The 21772-nt window shown below is 44.1% G+C and overlaps 1 protein-coding gene across 1 annotated transcript in view; it reads right to left on the bottom strand.

The window, feature by feature from the left end:
* Nucleotides 1-5863: 5863 nt before the first annotated feature.
* LOC311248250 (heparan sulfate glucosamine 3-O-sulfotransferase 4-like) overlaps nucleotides 5864-21772 on the bottom strand; it is a gene marked incomplete at both ends in the record, with an annotated part of 30688 nt that continues 14779 nt past the window's right edge. Inside the window, 3 exons of the mRNA XM_084339168.1 lie at nucleotides 5864-5925; nucleotides 6584-7019; nucleotides 8852-9053. Coding sequence (XP_084195294.1) covers nucleotides 5864-5925; nucleotides 6584-7019; nucleotides 8852-9053 — 700 coding nt within the window. The remainder of the gene's footprint in view (nucleotides 5926-6583; nucleotides 7020-8851; nucleotides 9054-21772) is intronic.

The following is a 21772-nucleotide window of genomic DNA, read 5'->3' as shown; positions in this document are numbered from 1 at the left end:
AAATGAATAGTTTTGTAACCATTGACATTGGTACCGAGGACAAAAATGTGTATCTGATTCACAAGATGAATGTTTTGATAACCCGTGACACTGGTGCAGAGGACAAATGTACATATGAAATGCAAATAGAATGTTTTTGATACATAAGTGTTAAATGAGGAGTTTTTGTTAAATGAGGAGTTTTTGTTAATAAATCTCCCAGAGGAGATTTGGACCAGAATGTGAACAGGTCGTGTCTTCTTCATTCCTCGTGTTCCATTACTCTCTATTGTTCCAGGGAGGAATGATGACATCGGCGGCAAAACATGATTTGTGAAGGTAGTGGTACCCTACCCGATAACCTGGGACCCGTAACAGCAGCACGAGAGACTCATGAGAGTGGAGACTGTGACTGTTGTTAGCGTGAGACTCGGAGGTAAGTGTCGGAGCCGGTGCTATACAAAGGGCAGCGCAGTGCTTACTTTGATGGAATCGATGGCTCTCTGTGTAACGAGCCCCCGGTGTCTCCCCCCCTCCCCCGGGCGAGAGGCCGAGCCCCCTCCCGCGGCCCCGGAGAACGGGGAGGATTAACGGTGTGATGCATCACAGCCGCGCCGACCGTTTGATGTGTAGCAGACTGTATTTATGACTCATTGACTCTTATATCGATTGTCTCCATTGATGAAAAGTCCAGAGGGGCGACGGACGGACAGACAGACGCACAGCGGGGGGGTTTATGCAACGCAAAATAAAGAGGAGGAGGAGGAGGAGGGGGGGAGGAGGAGGAGAAGGAGAGAAGAAGAAGAAGAAGAAGAAGAAGAAGAAGAAGAAGAAGAAGAAGAAGAAGAAGAAGAAGAAGAAGAAGAAGAGAAGAAGAAGAAGAAGAAGAAGAAGAAGAAGAAGAAGAAGAAGAAGAAGAAGAAGAAGAAGGAGAAGAAGAAGAAGAAGAAGAAGAAGAAGAAGAAGAAGAAGAAGAAGAGAAGAAGAAGAAGAAGAAGAAGAAGAAGAAGAAGAAGAAGAAGAAGAGAAGAAGAAGAAGAAGAAGGATGAGAAGAAGAAGGAGAAGAAGGGGGGGGGAAGAAGGAGAAGGAAGAGAAGGAGAAGGATGTGTCATGTGACTCTTATTATTATTATGGAACATGGAGAGAAAAGTGTGATTTATCGGATGGAGCAAACAACTGTAAAACCCTGTTATCGTCGTCATGGATACTGGAGCCTGTGTCTGGACCCAGGTGGTGGTTCTTCTGACCACAAGTGAGAGTCAGTAGATTGTAGCATCATCCCCTGACAGACATTGAGTAGCATTGTTCACACAAAAAATAACTAAAAACAACGTATAGACTTATAGTACAAAATGTGTCCCTCTCGATCATCACGTTAACCCTCCGGTGGCCGCGTCACAGTTCTGGTCAAAAAGCACCTTTTCTTCACGTGTGTCTGTGGATAGCGTTGGCTAGATTTGATGTATATGTCAAAAAAGTTGCTCAGTATCACATCTTGGACTCACATTCAATAAACCATGTTTGTTTTTTTAACTTAATCACTATTAAGCGTGTGAACAACAAGTGTCACACCTTTCACCCTAGTGTCAGAACTGGACAGGTTAGGGTTAGAGTTAGGGTTACCCTAACCCCCTAACCCGAACCCTAATTTAAGAAATGGTTAAAATCCTGAAAATGAATAAATATTCAACATGTATGGTGAGGACTGAAGTTAATAATGATATTCATGAAAGAAAATTGGAACAATACATGAAAAATATATGTTTTTACTGAGATCGCAGTTTCGGTCACTATAGGGAGACAGATAGTGGTTTTTTTTAAAGGTTGACTCGGGGGTTAAATGTGTGCGGCGACGTCTGCGTCCACACGTGACCCGGCCCCCTCTGCCCGTACGTTCTTCTTCAGTCGCCTTCGGGAGGGCTCGGAGCGATACGGGCAACAATTTGATCACGATATATCACGATAACATTTTTCATATGGTTCGATATCGATAATCATCGATATTTATATTAGTACTAAAAAGAAAAAACAGGCGCCCGACCGACCGACCGACCAGTAGGAGTCGCTGTTTTACAACGACCAGGACTCATATACCCCCACCGAGCTTCCCACCGCACTGACTATCGTGTTCACAGGGACGACTGACCAAAATAGCTTGATCTGAATTTCATCAACCTTTTGAACGTTCTGCATATTATTATTACAACGACAAACGGTACCTCGTTGTGCCTTTAAGTGGCTCCCGTTCGGTACGCGGGCGGCTCAGCGGTTCACCTGGGCGTGTAATTGTGGCTCTTTGCCGGCAGCGAGTCCCCGCTTTGACATTGACGCCGTTGTCCCACAGATAGGTTTACTTAACACGCCATTAATCTCTAAAGACAGCTGCAGCAGATGTTGGTTAACGCCCTTCTGTTCGCCGCGCCGCCTGTGTGTCGCTCCTCCACCCTCGTCCACTTACATCACACCGACAGCAGGAGGGGGGGGGTCTAACCAACCAGCCGAGCATCGCCGGATTCACCTCGCCTCGCATGCGTTTTTTGCCGTCGTGGAATTGGTTCATTCATTCAAGGACGTGGCGTAGATTAAATGCACAGCGATCTCGATATCTGTGGATAAACAAAACCTGTGTGTCATATCACGGCCCCCGAGCTATCGGTAGCAACGGTAACCATTATGTCCGTGAACGGGTGTCTCTGTCGGTGGGCTTTGGTGGCGTTTGTTTTCAGTGCAGTTACGGCATTGTTCCAACATAGAACGACATATAACTAACAATAAATAGAAATAACATCACTTTTACAATACTACATGCAGTTAAATACATAGATACATAATTACAAAGACCACAATATCACAGTTGCTATGGACATGGACATACACTGTGATATTGTGCTCTTTGTAATTATAATGAATAGTGAATTAATAACTCTCTCCCATACCCTTAACACCAACCGCTGAAGTGCCCTTGAGCAAGGCACTTAACCCCCAACTGCTCCAGTGGAGTTGCTCAGTGGCCAGACTGTGGTTGTACTGGGCAGCTCCCAGGTGTCAGACTGTGGTTGTACTGGGCAGCTCCCAGGTGTCAGACTGTGGTTGTACTGGGCAGCTCCCAGGTGTCAGACTGTGGTTGTACTGGGCAGCTCCCAGGTGTCAGACTGTGGTTGTACTGGGCAGCTCCCAGGTGTCAGACTGTGGTTGTACTGGGCGGCTCCCAGGTGTCAGACTGTGGTTGTACAGGGCGGCTCCCAGGTGTCAGACTGTGGTTGTACTGGGCAGCTCCCAGGTGTCAGACTGTGGTTGTACTGGGCAGCTCCCAGGTGTCAGACTGTGGTTGTACTGGGCAGCTCCCAGGTGGCAGACTGTGGTTGTACTGGGCAGCTCCCAGGTGGCAGACTGTGGTTGTGCTGGGCAGCTCCCAGGTGTCAGACTGTGGTTGTACTGGGCGGCTCCCAGGGGTCAGACTGTGGTTGTACTGGGCGGCTCCCAGGTGTCAGACTGTGGTTGTACAGGGCAGCTCCCAGGTGTCAGACTGTGGTTGTACTGGGCGGCTCCCAGGTGTCAGACTGTGGTTGTACAGGGCAGCTCCCAGGTGTCAGACTGTGGTTGTACTGGGCAGCTCCCAGGTGTCAGACTGTGGTTGTACTGGGCAGCTCCCAGGTGTCAGACTGTGGTTGTACTGGGCAGCTCCCAGGGGTCAGACTGTGGTTGTACTGGGCGGCTCCCAGGTGTCAGACTGTGGTTGTACAGGGCGGCTCCCAGGTGTCAGACTGTGGTTGTACTGGGCGGCTCCCAGGTGTCAGACTGTGGTTGTACTGGGCAGCTCCCAGGTGTCAGACTGTGGTTGTACTGGGCAGCTCCCAGGTGTCAGACTGTGGTTGTACTGGGCAGCTCCCAGGTGTCAGACTGTGGTTGTACTGGGCAGCTCCCAGGTGGCAGACTGTGGTTGTACTGGGCAGCTCCCAGGTGTCAGACTGTGGTTGTACTGGGCGGCTCCCAGGTGTCAGACTGTGGTTGTACTGGGCAGCTCCCAGGTGTCAGACTGTGGTTGTACTGGGCAGCTCCCAGGTGGCAGACTGTGGTTGTACTGGGCGGCTCCCAGGTGTCAGACTGTGGTTGTACTGGGCAGCTCCCAGGTGTCAGACTGTGGTTGTACTGGGCGGCTCCCAGGTGTCAGACTGTGGTTGTACTGGGCAGCTCCCAGGTGTCAGACTGTGGTTGTACTGGGCAGCTCCCAGGTGTCAGACTGTGGTTGTACTGGGCGGCTCCCAGGTGTCAGACTGTGGTTGTACTGGGCAGCTCCCAGGTGTCAGACTGTGGTTGTACTGGGCAGCTCCCAGGTGTCAGACTGTGGTTGTACTGGGCAGCTCCCAGGTGTCAGACTGTGGTTGTACTGGGCAGCTCCCAGGTGTCAGACTGTGGTTGTACTGGGCAGCTCCCAGGTGTCAGACTGTGGTTGTACTGGGCAGCTCCCAGGTGTCAGACTGTGGTTGTACTGGGCAGCTCCCAGGTGTCAGACTGTGGTTGTACTGGGCAGCTCCCAGGTGTCAGACTGTGGTTGTACTGGGCGGCTCCCAGGTGTCAGACTGTGGTTGTACTGGGCGGCTCCCAGGTGTCAGACTGTGGTTGTACTGGGCAGCTCCCAGGTGTCAGACTGTGGTTGTACTGGGCAGCTCCCAGGTGTCAGACTGTGGTTGTACTGGGCAGCAGCTCCCAGGTGTCAGACTGTGGTTGTACTGGGCAGCTCCCAGGTGTCAGACTGTGGTTGTACTGGGCAGCTCCCAGGTGTCAGACTGTGGTTGTACTGGGCAGCAGCTCCCAGGTGTCAGACTGTGGTTGTACTGGGCAGCTCCCAGGTGTCAGACTGTGGTTGTACTGGGCAGCTCCCAGGTGTCAGACTGTGGTTGTACTGGGCAGCAGCTCCCAGGTGTCAGACTGTGGTTGTACTGGGCAGCTCCCAGGTGTCAGACTGTGGTTGTACTGGGCAGCTCCCAGGTGTCAGACTGTGGTTGTACTGGGCAGCTCCCAGGTGTCAGACTGTGGTTGTACTGGGCAGCTCCCAGGTGTCAGACTGTGGTTGTACTGGGCAGCTCCCAGGTGTCAGACTGTGGTTGTACTGGGCAGCTCCCAGGTGTCAGACTGTGGTTGTACTGGGCAGCTCCCAGGTGTCAGACTGTGGTTGTACTGGGCTGCTCCCAGGTGTGAATGGAACTGTGTGAACGTGAAGCAGGGCGTTCCTGAAAAAGAGCATCCGTGCTCAGAGAACCTACCCTGGGTAAATAAAGGTTAATACAAATAATAATAATAATAATACATCTATTTTATATAGCGCTTTTCCAGGTGCTCAAAGACGCTTTATTAATTATGTATCTATGTATTTAACTGCATGTAGTATGTATGTATTGTAAGTGATGTTGTATGTTCTATGTTGGAACAATGCTGTAAGCCTGGCTGGGTGGTCATTAAATAATCCAATCTAATCTAATCTAAAATCAACTACGGTACACAGATTTTTCTAAATAACCAAAACTAGCAAAAGCCCCAAAAAATGACAGGTACTGTGACATCCATCTTTTGTTATTGAATATGTGTAATGAAAGCAGGAACAACAACAGAAATATCGACACTGAGGAAATCAAAACACTTTTTGGTCAAAAGAAGAAAAATGTGAAAAAGAAAAACACAGAAAGGATCTAAAAGGATTGTCTCCACTCAGAATAATACACACGAACAAACAACCGAAGGGACGTTTAGAGATGAGCGCGTGTCGAGGAGCTTTTCACACTGCGAGTCTCGTGTGGTCGCTCTCTCTTCTTCTTCCTCCTCCTCCTCTCCGTCAGCGGAGAGAGAGAGAGGGCAGCGGGTTCGGAAAAAAGGAAAATAATCCGTTAGCACTTGTTGGCCTCGGCCTTTTTGAGTTCCGGGGAACGTCTCGTGGGGAAACCGTGCGCTGGTGAGTGGGCGGCAACAGACTGCAAGTAAAGGAAAGGAGACGAGTCTCTCCTCGAGGGAAGGTGGTAAGGACACTTAACTCATCGCATGCATTGCCATAGTCAACATGATACCTTCTCTCTTTTTTTTTTATTCTTTTTCACATATCAGCTCTATGCTTTGAAAACGGAAAAAAGAAAAAAAAGAAAAAAAAAAGAATAAAATCATCTCCTCTTCACAAATATAAATATATTTTTATGTATATTATATACAATAATGTATTTTCTTTTTTTGTAACGTTTTTTTTCATCCACCACCACCATCAACATTAGTATCGAAGGAGAGAGAAAGAGAAAGAAGCATGTCGGTAAAATGGAGTACGGTCGGACATGTTTTTTTTTCCCCCCGCACAAAAAAGACAGCCGTGATTGATTGATCGATCTCTTGACGATGAAGCGAGACGTCGGGGGGGCGTTGGTGCGCGGTGGTTTTTAGTTTTTGTTTGTACTGAGAAGAGAAGGCTGGCGGTGTGGCTGTGTGCTTGACCCCGAGCGGGCCCTCGCGGTCGGTGTGTGCTCCCCCCCCCACCCCCCCCCCCCCCCTCCCCCCCGTCAGTCTCTGGACCCGCGGCCCCCCCCCCTCCCCCGTCAGTCTCTGGACCCGCGGCCCCCCCCCACCCCCGCCGCCGCCCTCCTCCAGCTCCCACTCGAAGTTCTGCCCCGTCATCTGGTAGAACATCATGTTAAAGGGCTTGTAGAACTTGTGCAGCCGCCGGATGACGTCGGGGTCGATCCGGGGGTGAGTCCTGCCCTTGGACTTGCCCAGGCACCGCGGCGTGCTGCTGTCCTCGGGCTTCTTCAGGCACGGGAAGCCCTTGGTCTTGTTGAAGTAGAAGTGCTTGTCCGTCACGATGCGCTTCAGCCCCAGGAAGTCCTGCACCTTGGCCATCTCGCCCGCCGGGTCCACGATGAGCCGCTCGCCGCTGACGAAGTGCATCTGCGACAGCGGGAAGTACTGCATCCAGCTCTCCAGGTGCAGGGCGTAGATGCCGATGCGCAGCGCGCTCCACGAGGCGTCGATGAGGCCCAGCGTGCGGTTCTTGAAGGCCAGCACCTGGAGATGATAATAATAATAATAATAATGTTATTGGTGTAAAGATGTGGAATTCTCTCCATAGCGAGCTTAAGGGATGTAATAGTGTTTATCAATTCAAAACAAATTATAAAAAAAAATATTTAGTCAGTATGAAAATCAAATGTGATCTGAATAGTGAGATCATTTATTTTTTGTATTTTTTTTGTATTCTTTATTCTTTATTATTATTATTATTATTATTATTATTATTATTATTATTATTATTATTATTATTATTATTATTATTATTATTATTATTATTATTATTATTATTATTATTAATATTATTAATATTATTAATATTATTATTATTATTATTATTATTATTATTATTATTATTATTATTATTATTATTATTATTATTATTATGATTATTATGATTATTATGATTATTATTATTATTATTATTATTATTATTATTATTATTATTATTATTATTATTATTATTATTATTATTATTATTATTATTATTATTATTATTATTATTATTATTATTATTATTATTATTATTATTATTAAATGTTTTCTTGTTTAACTGTGGATTGTGTTTCTTGTATAATGGTATAAATTATTATTTGTGTAAATTAGGTTGTACGCCGACCATTAAGTAAATACTTGTTTAGTTTAGGAATAAGGGGCAGGTAACTATAAGATTTATTCTTCTTCCTGTTCCTTTTGTCCATGGAATGATAATTATGATTGTGTAATGAAGAAACTCTGATTGTATGATTCTATGTGGCAAATAAATACTCTGAATCTGAATCTGAATCTGTACAAAGCAGCACATAAGCACTCACTTCCAAGTGGCACTCGGGAGTCGTTCCAGACGAGAGAGAGAGAGCCGATATATATATATAGACTCAGGGGAACTTGTGTATTCAATATCGCAAAGGCAAGGACAAATATAAAAAGTTTATGTATATCTGTTAACCCTTTCACTGCCACACGACAGCCGGTTAACCCTTTCACTGTGACAATACAGAAGGTTAGCCCTTTTACTATCACACAACCGACGGCGATGCTCCATCATTAGCATCATTAGCTCCGCATTTGCAGAGCTAATTGCATTTGCGGAGCTAATGATGCTAATGATGGAGCATCGCCGTCGGTTGTGTGATAGTAAAGGGCTAACCTTCTGTCGTGTGGCAGTGAAAGGGTTAAAGGGGCAACATTATGGAATAGCTTTGACAAAGAAGTACACATGTGTAGTTCGCTACGTACTTTTAAGAAATTATTCAAATATGAGGTGATGATATAAAACCTCCTTATTATCCTGGTTATGTTTCATCTATAACATAGCTGTGTTCAAATAGTGACAAAGGGAAAAAGAAAAAGAAAAAATATATATAAAAATAGAAATAAAACATAAATGTGTATACGTTTTGTACATAAAACTATGAAACGTTTGTAATCTTTGCAAAATTATATACTGAATTATGTTTATTTTTTTGTATTTTTTTTTTGTAAATAGTGTAATGTAATGTAAAAAGGGTAGGCAATTATAAGCCTCGGCTACAGCCTACACCTTTTCGGTCATTTAATTGTTTTGTTTTTTTGGAAGTTCTACTACTATGCTTTGTAAAAAGAAAAGACAGAAATAAAATCATTAATTCATTCATTCATTCATTCATTCATTCATTCATTCATTCATTCATTCATTCATTCATTCATTCATTCATTCATTCATGCATTCATCCATACATACATACATACATCCATACATACATACATTCATTCATTCATTCATTCATTCATTCATTCATTCATTCATTCATTCATTCATTCATTCATTCATTCATTCATTCATTCACCTCGAAGGTGGGGATCTCGGGCTTCTTGGACAGGGTCTGGGTGTAGTCCGAGATGGCCCGGGTGACCGGGTTGCGCACCACGATGATGAGCTTGATGTCGCGCGCCATGGTGTGGATGCGCTTGGGCGCGTGGTTGGTCACGAAGTAGCTGGGTGTCTTCTCCATGGTGATCTGGCCCTCCAGCGTCGAGGGCATCAGGTCCCTGGGGAGGAGAGAGGGCACAGCGGAGAGAGAGGTCAGCTCGGCAGGCGTGGGGTTACACCGTGTGGCAGCGTGTCTAACGATGTATCCAACAACATATCTAAAAACATATCTAACAACATATCTAAAAACATATCTAAAAACGTATCTAACAACATATCTAACAACATATCTAAAAACGTATCAGAAAACATATCTAACAACATATCCAACAACATATCTAACAGCATATCCAACAACATATCTAACAACATATCTAAAAACATATCTAAAAACCTATTTAACAACATATCTAACAACATATCCAACAACATATCTAACAACATATCTAAAAACATATCTAAAAACGTATTTAACAACATATCTAACAACATATCTAACAACATATCCAACAACATATCTAAAAACGTATTTAACAACATATCTAACAACATATCCAACAACATATCTAAAAACATATCTAAAAACGTATTTAACAACATATCTAACAACATATCTAACAACATATCCAACAACATATCTAAAACATATCTAACAACATATCTAACACCATATCCAACAACATATCTAACAACATATCTAACACCATATCTAACAACATATATAACAACATATATAACAACATATCTAACAACATATCTAACAACATATCCAACAACATATCCAACAACATATCTAAAAACATATCTAACAACATATCTAACAACATATCTAACAACATATCTAACAACATATCTAAAAACATATCTAACAACATATCTAACAACATATCTAAAAAACATATCTAAAGACATATCTAACAACATATCTAACAACATATCTAACAACATATCTAAAAGCATATCTAACAACATATCTAACAACATATCTAACAACATATCTAACAACATATATAACAACATATCTAACAACATATTTAAAACATATCTAACAACATATCTAACAACATATATAACAACATATCTAACAACATATCTAACAACATATCTAACAACATATCTAACAACATATCTAACAACATATCTAACAACAACATATATAACAACATATCTAAAAGCATATCTAACAACATTATATAACAACATATCTAACAACATATCTAACAACATATCTAACAACAACATATTTAACAACATATTTAAAACATATCTAACAACATATCTAACAACATATCTAACAACATATCTAACAACATATTTAAAACATATCTAACAACATATCTAACAACATATCTAACAACGTATCTAACAACATATCTAACAACATATCTAACAACATATTTAAAACATATCTAACAACATATCTAACAACATATCTAACAACATATCTGAAAGCATATCTAACAACATATGAATGACCTTTATTTTGAATGACCTTTATTTATATAGCACCCTTCACAGCACGAATGCACAGGGTGCTTTACACTACAGCTTAAAGGGGACATGTACTGCTATTCCTAGCACTATTTGGGCAACTTTACACAATTTCTGTTAGTCTATTGAAGACATCTGTAAGTTTTTTTTCAAAAAAATGCATTGTTTTATATTTCTAATCAAGTACTCAAAACCATCATTTTTCAGCTTCAAGATTTCAGGCTGTTATGGCCCCGCCCATAAGCACTTTGAGTGACAGTCAGTCCACACAGTCTGCGACTGGTAGACAGAGAGAGATAGAGAGAGAGAGAGAGAGAGAGAGAGAGAGAGAGAGAGAGAGAGAGAGAGAGAGAGAGAGAGAGAGAGAGAGAGAGAGAGAGAGAGAGAGAGAGAGAAAAAGACAAGCCGTTATTGACAAGACCCCCTCTCTCCCTCCCTCCCTCTCTCTTCCTTTCTCTCCCTCTCGGTGATGAGAGTCCGCGAGGCAGCTTGTGGGGGGGGGGCCTCCCTTCCTCCCTCTCTATTCCTTTTTTTCTTTCTTTCAATCTCCCGTTTGCGGGTGTGTGGCGCAAGGCAGGCCCCCCCCCCCCTGCCTGTGTATGCCCAAAGGCCTGTCTGAACAAATGTGTTTTTAGTTGTTTTTTAAAAGAGTTTTCAGAGGGGGCAGTTTGCAGGTCCAGGGGGAGAGCGTTCCAGAGCCTTGGTGCTGTCACCTTGAAGGCTCGATCACCCCTTGTTTTCAGCCTGGACCTGGGGACCACCAGGAGGTGCTGATCGGCAGATCTGAGTGAGCGGGTGCTGGTGTAGGGATGGATGAGTTCAGTGATGTAGATAGGGGCCTGGCCGTGAAGTGCTCTGAAAGTGAAAGTGAGGACTTTGAAGTGAATTCTATAGTGTACCGGGAGCCAGTGCAGGGATACCAGAATGGGAGTGATGTGACATGATTTTTTTTGACCTTGTGAGTAGCCTGGCTGCAGCATTTTGGACCATTTGTAGTTTGTCTGTGGATGATTTGGTGAGACAGGTGAAAAGTGAGTTGCAGTAGTCAAGCCTAGAGGAAATAAAAGCATGCACGGACAGTTCTAGTTCAGAGTGAGATATGATGGTGCGTAGTTTTGCAATGTTTCTGAGGTGAAAGAAGCAGGTGCGTGTGAGTGTTTTGACATGTTTGTCTAGGTTCATGGCCTGGTCGAAGACAACACCCAGGTTTCTCAGGTGGGGACGTATGTTGTCTTTAAGGGACCCCAAGTGAGTGGCCACTCTAGCTGCAGTCTTTTCATATCTAACAACATATCTAAAAGCACAGCACAACATGGCACAATAAATACATAAATACAGCACAGCACAGCACGACACAGCACAACATTACACACGGAATAATCTAGTCCTGGGCCCTATTCCCCGTACCTGGCTAACTGAGTTAGCCGGATAATTTTCAGCATAGCTTGACTTAAGCCAGACATTTCCGTTCCCCGACGTCGGATTTTCTAAGTCGCTATGGCAACAGATCAGAAAGTTTGAACCTGGTCCGGAGCAGGGTTAAGTTCAGTTAGCTGGATGAACCATGGCCACACACTCGCAAAGAAATGCAGCTCGCTTCCTGAAATAATTATCACAGTGTAGATCTGCATTATACTATTCTGAATTATGTTTTTGTGCTTCGTTTTCCTAGAGGGGGCTTTTGAAATGTAAAATAATAGAACTAGAATGCTGATAATAAATCATATTCAGCCTATAGATTTACTTTGTCCTAAATAATGCACGTCATATTTATACGGATACGGCGCTCGGAGTCGCGATACACACTGTGGTTATTTTAATAACGGTGCATTTGCAAATGTGAATCCCGCAGGGATATTTATTTTTTTCTTGGTCTTTTTCCCCCTCCATTTTTCCTCCGATTTTCTCCCATCCCAATGTTAGTCGTATGCCAATTCCCAGTCCCTTCCTGGTCGCTGCGCACTTACCCCCCACAGTCAGATCATTTGGGAGAGTGGAGGCTACCACGTGCTTCCTCCGACACACGTCCAGCCAATCACCGCTTCTTTTCACCTGGCAGCGCGGATTCTCATTGAGAGGGCGTAGCGTGTGGGAGGACCACACTATCCCCCTCAAGTCCTATCCGCGCTTAGCAGGCGCCCCGACCGAACTGTAGGAGTCGCTGTTTACAACGACCCGGACCCACCCCGCCAGCTTCTCCCACCCTCTAATACAGCCAATTGTATTAGTGCAGACGGCCAGCCAAGCTGGTGACAACCCCGGAGCTGTGAGCTGGATTCGAACAGGCGAACCAAGCTCACAGCTCCGGGGCTGGTGACGAACGCAATCTCCGCTCGACCACCTAACCGCCCCCGCGGGGATATTTTTAATGAATGAAACCTATCGGGCGTTTGGCTCTGATTAGTTTCATATTCTCTGCTGTGGATGTATTTGCTTAACGGAGCGCCCGGATTGTGTTTCATTCAAGCTTAAATTGAAGCGTCTTTATGTGTGGATTGTGGATGTGAATTACGAGGAATCTGAATCTGTGGATTGTTGAATTGTATCACTGTCACTCACACGTTATTGTGATATTGTAACTGGGATAAAAATTTCTGATGAGATGCCCTTTTTGACGGATTTGAGAAATTGAATGAGCCGTTGACATTAATGCATTTGAGAAAATGCATTTATCTGTTCAAGCACTGTTATCTGATGATGAACATGAGGTGTCACTGCACTGGTATAAACCAAAGGTTAATCAATTCAATGCATGTATGGATTATGTCCGAAACAGATTAAAACCTGATTAATAGTGAAACTGTATAGCCGGCTCCAAGCCTCTCTGACACATTATTTCGGGTCGCGCCTTGAAACTTTGGGAACCATGTATTTATATATAAAGTACATGATACCTAAGCCGAGCGCATACAGTACAGATATCCTCATAAGTATCTATTAATTCGTATCAATTAGTTTGTATCTACTTATTCTGAAAGAGTTGAACAAATTATTTTCGCTAGCAATAGATCTCATTCGATTATTCATTCCATTAAGCCTACTGCCAGCAGGCACATTTAAATAAATATAATCTGCTTGATTGGGGTAATGAGGGACTTAACATAAGCCTATAGATTATGCATTTAACTTGTCGGCGAGGCTATTGAGCCGTACTGTATTGTACCCATTCTGCTATCTGTTAATAAAGTTTTAAATCAATCAATCAATCAATCAATGCCGTTAGAAAATCAGGATTTCTGCAATCGACACCGGCTGTATTTTCAGGTGAGGTGGCCGCGCGCAATTATCCTGAGCATCAAGTCTGGTTCGAATTAACGAGACTGAATCAGCGTTCGAGGAACAGGGAAAGTGCGGATTCAAACATCAGGTTAATTTAATCTGGATAATGGAACTTTTGATCGACTTAGTTGAACCAGGTACGGGGAATAGGGTGACCTGATGGGGCTGTGTCGTGCTGTGCTGTATTTATGTATTTATTGTATCCATTTGTATCTATGTTGCAGTTTCATGTATTGTGGAGCTATTACACTCCGTACCGATCAAGAATACCACCAACCTGGTTGTGTGGCAATAAAGGAATCTTGTATCTGCTAAAAACACATCTAACAACATATCTGCTCAAAACACATCTGCTAAAAACACATCTAACAACATATCTGCTAAAAACATATCTGCTAAAAAACATATCTGCTAAAAACACACCTAACAACATATCTGCTAAAAACATATCTGCTCAAAACACACCTAACAACATATCTTAAAACACCTCTAACGACATATCTTAAAACACCTCTAACGACATATCTTAAAACACCTCTAACAACATATCTTAAAACACCTCTAACAACATATCTTAAAACACCTCTAACAACATTATCTAAAAACCATTGCTATCAGACACCTCTAACGACATATCTTAAAACAGCAGAAAAGGCAGTTAGAATCACACTGCGGCGCGAGCAGAAATTAGATATCCGAGGTGTGGGGGTGGGGGGGGGGGGGAGGGGGTGCACACCGGCACGTTCAGGGATACGGTGCATTTATTATTAAGCAGTGAATTATGTGAAATTACACAAGTGAAAATAACAGTTATTATCGCCGGACATAATAATGCGGTGATGACGGGGGAAGCAGAAGAAGAAGAAAGAACACATACAGCTAATTACATCCGTGGAGCGAATAATGCGAGCGAGAGATAAAGAGGAGCAATAATAAGAGGAATAAGAGGCGGCGGAACGAGCTCGTCGCCTAATTGACTCCATCTGTGTTAACTCCAGGAGCTGCTGGGGAACTTTAATAATGAGTTCACTGCATATCATTAATACGGCTGCGCCGCCTGGGGTGTTGTGTTGTCGTACATTTATAATGTAGCCGCGCGCGGCGCCACACACACACCGCTGCAGCAGTGTTGCAGGACTGATGTTCTGGACTCGTCGTGAGTCCACTTGGACTCCAGCAGCATCGAGTACAGCGTCTTCCCCCTCAAATGTATACTCTCTTTTTAGACTCTTTTTGTATCACAAACAGTACTGTGCATATTTGTAGATCTGGTGTGTCATAAATGTCTACATGTAACAGTATACTGTCTACCTGTATGTCATGTGTGTCGTATAATATGTCCTGATGAAATGAAAATGGGGGACCCTAATGTAAACAAGACGAACGTCTTTCTCTGGTCTGCATCCCCTTAACAATTGAGCCGTTTTCAATCAATCAATCAATCAATCAATCGACTGCATTCGGACTCGGAGGGTGCAGACTCAGACTCGGACTCGGCGTGTAACATAGGACAACATGTTACCACTCAACTTAAGATCTGCAAGCACTCTACGGAACTTTAAGGCCATGCTCAAAACCCACCGTTTCGCCATAAACAATCCATGAGTTTTTGACTTTTTCAAGATTCAAGATTCAAGATTGTTTTATTGTCATGTGCACACAGTTAAACAGACAGTTTGCCATACAATGAAAATCTGACTTTGCTAGTCCGCCCTTCACACAAAATCACACAATACTTAACTTAAACATATTTAAATACAAGCGAGTGCTAGAAAATAAGGTAAAGATAGATAAATATATACAAGGCACAGTTTTTGTATTGTAGTGACAGGTGTATTATGTCTGTCCGTTTTCTATCTGCTTGGTTGGCCTGCATGTCTTTTTTTCTGTTTTCGTATTGTGTTCCTGTCTTTCTGTTTCTCTTCTCTCCCGGGCTGCGCCCCCCCGGGCCGATGTAACTATTGGTTGAGGGGCGCAATATAAATAAATGTATCATATCATATCATATCATAGGACGCATTGGGCTAAAAAGCTGATAGCATCACGCTGGATTCAACCGGATAAAATGTGCCGGAAGGTATGGGTTCTTACCTATCTCGATGTGATTTATCTAGAGATATCTACCGCAAGGATTTTAGGTGTCAATGAAGCCAGCGTTGCAATCTGGTTAGAGGTGGTGGAGAGAATAAAGGTTAGCATATGAATTGTAATCCTTGGTTAGAAACGAAATAATGGATGGATTATCCAAGGGGGGTCCTGATGGGGGGGGGGGGGGGGGGGGATAAGAACGAGCAAGAGCACATGTATGTATTGTAAGTATTATGTATATATCTTGTAACCTACATTTATATTGATCCAAATAATGGACTGTATAGTCCTGTGATTTATTGTGGATATTTACTGTTAATGTTTGTGTGTCTAGTTTTATGTCATGTCAAAATTATAAAAAAAAAATTGTAAAAAAAAAGAAAAAAGGGACGCATTTGGCGTAAGATATTGATGGCTAGTGAATTAGTCTGGCTATTGTGTCACAAAGTAAATATACTCCCTTTGAAACGGTGACCGCTGTGTCATTTATGTTTAATGTAGACCGTAGATGTTTAATGTAGTCGGCTCTTTGACTGCCAGAGTGGAGTGGACATGAATTTTTTGCATCCATAGACGTTTGAATATGTATTCCTACATGAAGACGTATCTCTGGGGACTCGGGACTCGACTACGACCCCGACTGCCGCTGTCTCTTCTCCTCCCGCTCTCCGTCTCCTACTGTGCGTCTCGCGCTTTAAGGTTGGAGGCGACTCATTGAAGGGGAACGCTTGATTAATCGCGAGATTCACTGTTATCATTTATAGTCGGGCTGGAAATGCTCCCGTCAAGAGAAATATATCTGGGGGAATAATGGGAAACCATTTGCCACGGCTGCAGATATTATGTTCACCTTTGTCTCGGGACCTGAGTAGGGGAGTAAATCAACGGCGAGGCGGGGGGGGCTGTAATTCATACGCGAGTTATCGTTTCTCCTTAACGGACACTAAAGCATGGCTGCCTCAAGGAAAATCCTTATGGAATGCTTACATTGGTAAGATAAGATAAGATATTCCTTTATTGATCCCCTCAGGGGGGAAATTCGGGGGTATCCTAGCAGCATGGGGGAGGGGGGAGGGGAGGCACATGGTAATAGTGGAAGACATAACACAGGGCATAGAATTATAGTACAGTAGAAAAGTACAAATACAAATAGGCGGTGTAAAAAATATAACTATATAATTAACTCTGAGTATGCGCATAATGAGCATGTGAGGGCCGTGTAAATAAATCGAGGTGCAGACGAGGGTCGATGTTTGTTCCCATCTGATTGTTCATAATGTGATTGTGTGCTAAATTCGTCACACTATAAATCCTTTTTTCCCGAGCAGGACCAGGCTGAACTATATACGAGATACAATCTAAACAAGAAGAAGAAAACTGTACACAAAGCTATACGACGAAAATAGTCACCGTTGCTCGGAATCATTTAGAAGAAGCACACACAACAACCCCCGCGCAAAAGTCCAAAGGTATTCCACTCGTATAGGTTTACACGGTGAATGTACACTATTTCCTATAAATCTCAGATAAAAAGCAATTTCATTCTCTCTCTCTCAATATATATGTTTTCCATTCGGTTTGGGGGGCGCCAAGACCTACAGTTGTAACGATAATATAGCGACATCAATCATTTGCATCTTGGACATATTCTAAATTAACTGTTCGCCGGCGAGGAATCCAATTTACCGTTGCGAAACACATCAACTGGTATGTATGCACATATCGACCACCCTCACACACACACACACACACACACACACACGCACCCCCGTGCACAGCGCCGGACCTCTGGGTTCACAAGTGGCCCGGTAATTTCATCTCAGTAACAGTATCGCATTCCTGATGGGTAATTTCCCCGTGGATTCTGTTTGTCTCTGGCTGAACCATCGAATTGTGGTTACCCCCCCCCCCCCCCCCCCCCCCCCACCCTGTAATGGGATATTAAAACATATACAGATATAGAATAGCGAGACTGGAAGGAGAATTCATTTTCATTTACATTCCATCGACGCGTTTCATCACTTTCCTAACTTCACGGTAATGAATGGCTAAAGATTTTCCTAACCCTCTTTCAAGGTCTTTCGACCGTTTCGGTGGCTATTTTAAAACTCGACCAAAAACAAAGTATACGGTGGACGGCGTCGAGGCGGAGGAGGAGGAGGAGAGGGTGTGACGTCGCATGGGAATAAAGACACGGAACAAACTCTTCTTTGAGCGGATCTCCTTGAGCCGACCTCTCTGTGAGTGTAACCGCCCCGATGTAGGGCTGCGAGCGCGAGCTCGGGGGGGTGTCTCTGTGGTAATGTGTGCCGTGCTTCTCTGGAGCGCAGCATCCACCTGACAGGGCAGGTGAACACTGTTGTTCAAGGTGACCCTTTTTTTTACAAGGCTCCGCACATAACGACCCAGTGTCCTCGTCGAGCTGCGCTCTTTGTTTATATCTCTTCACTCACTGTTAGATTGGAATATTGGAACCTATTCAACTCGATCGAATGACTGGATGGTTCTTAGGGTTCCTCAAGTTTGTTCTGATCTAGTGGAGTCACCTTTTTTTCCTTTGATGCCTCTAACTCATGGAATGTGTTTTAAACGTATGATTTCAGACCACTGTGTGACTCTACCTGTAACTGTTTTTTATTTTTACTCTGGTGATACATTCTCTTTGAATATTGTTTGTATTATGTACCGTTTACATTTTGTACAATCGTCGTTTCTGTGAATGAGGGGAAACCTCAGACGCTTACGATTTAAAATAAAGGTTTTAAATTAAATATGTTTAATTGCAAAAGGAAAAATCGCACACTCGAGTCCCTGGCCAGTGCCCCCCCCCCCCCCCCCCTGCGACCTCTGCAGCCACCCAAACAACTGCTGCAGTCAGGCAAGCGCTACCGGAGTCTCATGGCCGGCACAGAGAGACTCAGAAGGAGCTTCTATCCCCAGGCGAGCGCTACCGGAGTCTCATGGCCGGCACAGAGAGACTCAGAAGGAGCTTCTATCCCCAGGCGAGCGCTACCGGAGTCTCATGGCCGGCACAGAGAGACTCAGAAGGAGCTTCTATCCCCAGGCGAGCGCTACCGGAGTCTCATGGCCGGCACAGAGAGACTCAGAAGGAGCTTCTATCCCCAGGCGAGCGCTACCGGAGTCTCATGGCCGGCACAGAGAGACTCAGAAGGAGCTTCTATCCCCAGGCGAGCGCTACCGGAGTCTCATGGCCGGCACAGAGAGACTCAGAAGGAGCTTCTATCCCCAGGCGAGCGCTACCGGAGTCTCATGGCCGGCACAGAGAGACTCAGAAGGAGCTTCTATCCCCAGGCGAGCGCTACCGGAGTCTCATGGCCGGCACAGAGAGACTCAGAAGGAGCTTCTATCCCCAGGCGAGCGCTACCGGAGTCTCATGGCCGGCACAGAGAGACTCAGAAGGAGCTTCTATCCCCAGGCGAGCGCTACCGGAGTCTCATGGCCGGCACAGAGAGACTCAGAAGGAGCTTCTATCCCCAGGCCATCAGGATGCTCAAGGACTCTATGCACCACTAACCCATCCATCTACACTCATTGCACACACATCCGCACGCACACACTCACTTTAAACACTCACCTACTCACTTGAGACAACTTACCTACTGTACACCATATTTGATCTATTTATTACAAAAGGATTTGAGGTAAATATTTGCGTACCTCATTGTTTGCATTTTGTACTAGGTTGTACTTTAGTTTGTATATTATTGTATATTTTGTATAGTGGTTGGACTTTATTATTTTTTCTTCCTTTTACTGTATGAAGCACAATCTCAGGAGGCTCATGCAGAACCAATAAGTTCACTGTAATGTAGCCTACATGTACTGTATACGTGACAAATAAAACAAAATGGGAACTTGATTGAGGCCCCCGCTTCCATCTGGGTAACGAATCGGTCACGGTGGGTGTACGTCTGAAACGTCAGTGGCACGGGGGGAGGGAGAGAGAGAGAGAGAGAGAGAGAGAGAGAGAGAGAGAGAGAGAGAGAGCGAGAGCGAGAGCGAGAGCGAGAGAGAGAGAGAGAGAGAGAGAGAGAGAGAGAGAGAGAGAGAGAGAGAGAGAGAGAGAGAGAGAGAGAGAGGGGTAAACCACTTCTCCAATCTCTTTAGCCCAATACAAAATAATGAACAGCAAAAACACATACAAGATAAACTACAAAGCCTGGAGTCAACCATAAAGCTAGACTCCCCAATTACACTACAAGAAATACAGGACAAAATAAAATCACTTAAAACCAAGAAGGCCTGCGGTGCGGATGGTATCCTAAATGAAATGATAAAATTCACAGACTCCAAATTCCAATTGGCTATACTAAAACTCGTTAGCATTGTCCTTAGCTCCGGGATCTTCCCCAATATTTGGAACCAAGGACTCATAACACCGCTCCACAAAAAGGCAAGAGACAAATTTGACCCAAACAATTACCGTGGGATCTGTGTCAACAGCAACCTTGGAAAAATCCTCTGTATGATCGTCAACCACAGACTCATACATTTCCTCACAAACAACAATGCCCTGAGCAAATCACAGATTGGCTTCCTACCAAATCAACGTACAACAGACCACATTCTCACCCTCAGCACCCTAATTGACAACCAAATAAATAAAAACAAAAGCAAATTATACTCCTGTTTCGTTGACTTCCAAAGGCATTTGACTCAATTTGGCACGAGGGTCTGCTGTACAAGCTATTAGAAAGTGGCATTGGAGGGAAAACATACAACCTCATAAAGTCAATGTACACCAACAACACATGTGCTGTGAGGATTGAGGAAAAACACACAGACTTCTTTCCTCAACGCCGTGGGGTTAGACAGGGGTGCAGTTTGAGTCCAACCCTCTTCAACATATACATCAATGAACTGGCAAAAACATTGGAACAAACTGCAGCACCTGGCATCCCCCCTAGCAAACACAGAAGTCAAATGCCTACTGTTTGCAGATGACCTGGTGCTGCTGTCCCCAACAAAAGAAGGGCTACAGCAGCACCTTGATCTTCTGCACAAATTCTCCCAGACATGGGCACTGACAGTAAACCTAACCAAAACTAAAGTATGATATTCCAAAAAAGGCCCAGCCTACAACAACACAAACACAAATTCCTCCTAGACACGATTGCCCTAGAACACACAAAAAACTACACCTATCTCGGCCTAAACATCAGTGCTACAGGGAACTTCAACCAAGCTGTGAACGACCTGACAAAGCAAGAAGGGCTTTTTTATGCTATCAAAAGGAACATCAAGCTAGACATTCCAATTAAAATCTGGCTCAAAATATTAGACTCCGTCATAGAACCCATTTCCCTATATGGTTGTGAAGTCTGGGGCCCACTTGCAAACCAAGACTTCACCAAATGGGAAAAACACCAAATTGAGACTCTGCATGCAGAATTTTGCAAATCCATTCACCCAAGGGAAAACACCAAATAATGCATGCAGAGCAGAACTAGGAAGATACCCAGTAATTATCAAAATCCAAAAAAGAGCATTTCAATTCTATAATCACGTAAGAGAAAGCGACCCAGACACACTCCACAACAAAGCCCTCACCTACAGAGAGACCCTTGAGAGATGCCCACTCAGCCAGATGGTTCTGGGACTCTGCTCACAAACACAAGCAGAGCCACCAGACAGAAACCACACTGGACTAAACGAAATTATAAGAAAACAAAAAGAAAACTATCTGACACATTGGAAAGAATCAACCCAAAACCAGAGCAAATTGGAATGCTATTTGGCCCTAAACAGAGAGTACACAGTGGCAGAATACCTGAGCACTGTGACTGACCCAAAACTAAGAAGATCCTTGACTAGGTACAGACTCAGCGAGCACAGCCTAGCCATTGAGAAAGGCCGCCATAGGCAGACCTGGCTCCCAAGCGAAGACAGACTGTGCACCCACTGCACACAAGAAGAGGTGGAAACCAAGCTCCACTTCTTAACAACCTGCCCACTATAC

This window comes from Notolepis coatsorum, assembly GCF_963971535.1.
Source record: "Notolepis coatsorum genome assembly, contig: SCAFFOLD_223, whole genome shotgun sequence".
Lineage (NCBI taxonomy): Eukaryota > Metazoa > Chordata > Actinopteri > Aulopiformes > Paralepididae > Notolepis > Notolepis coatsorum.
This window is presented reverse-complemented; position numbering and strand designations above follow the sequence as displayed.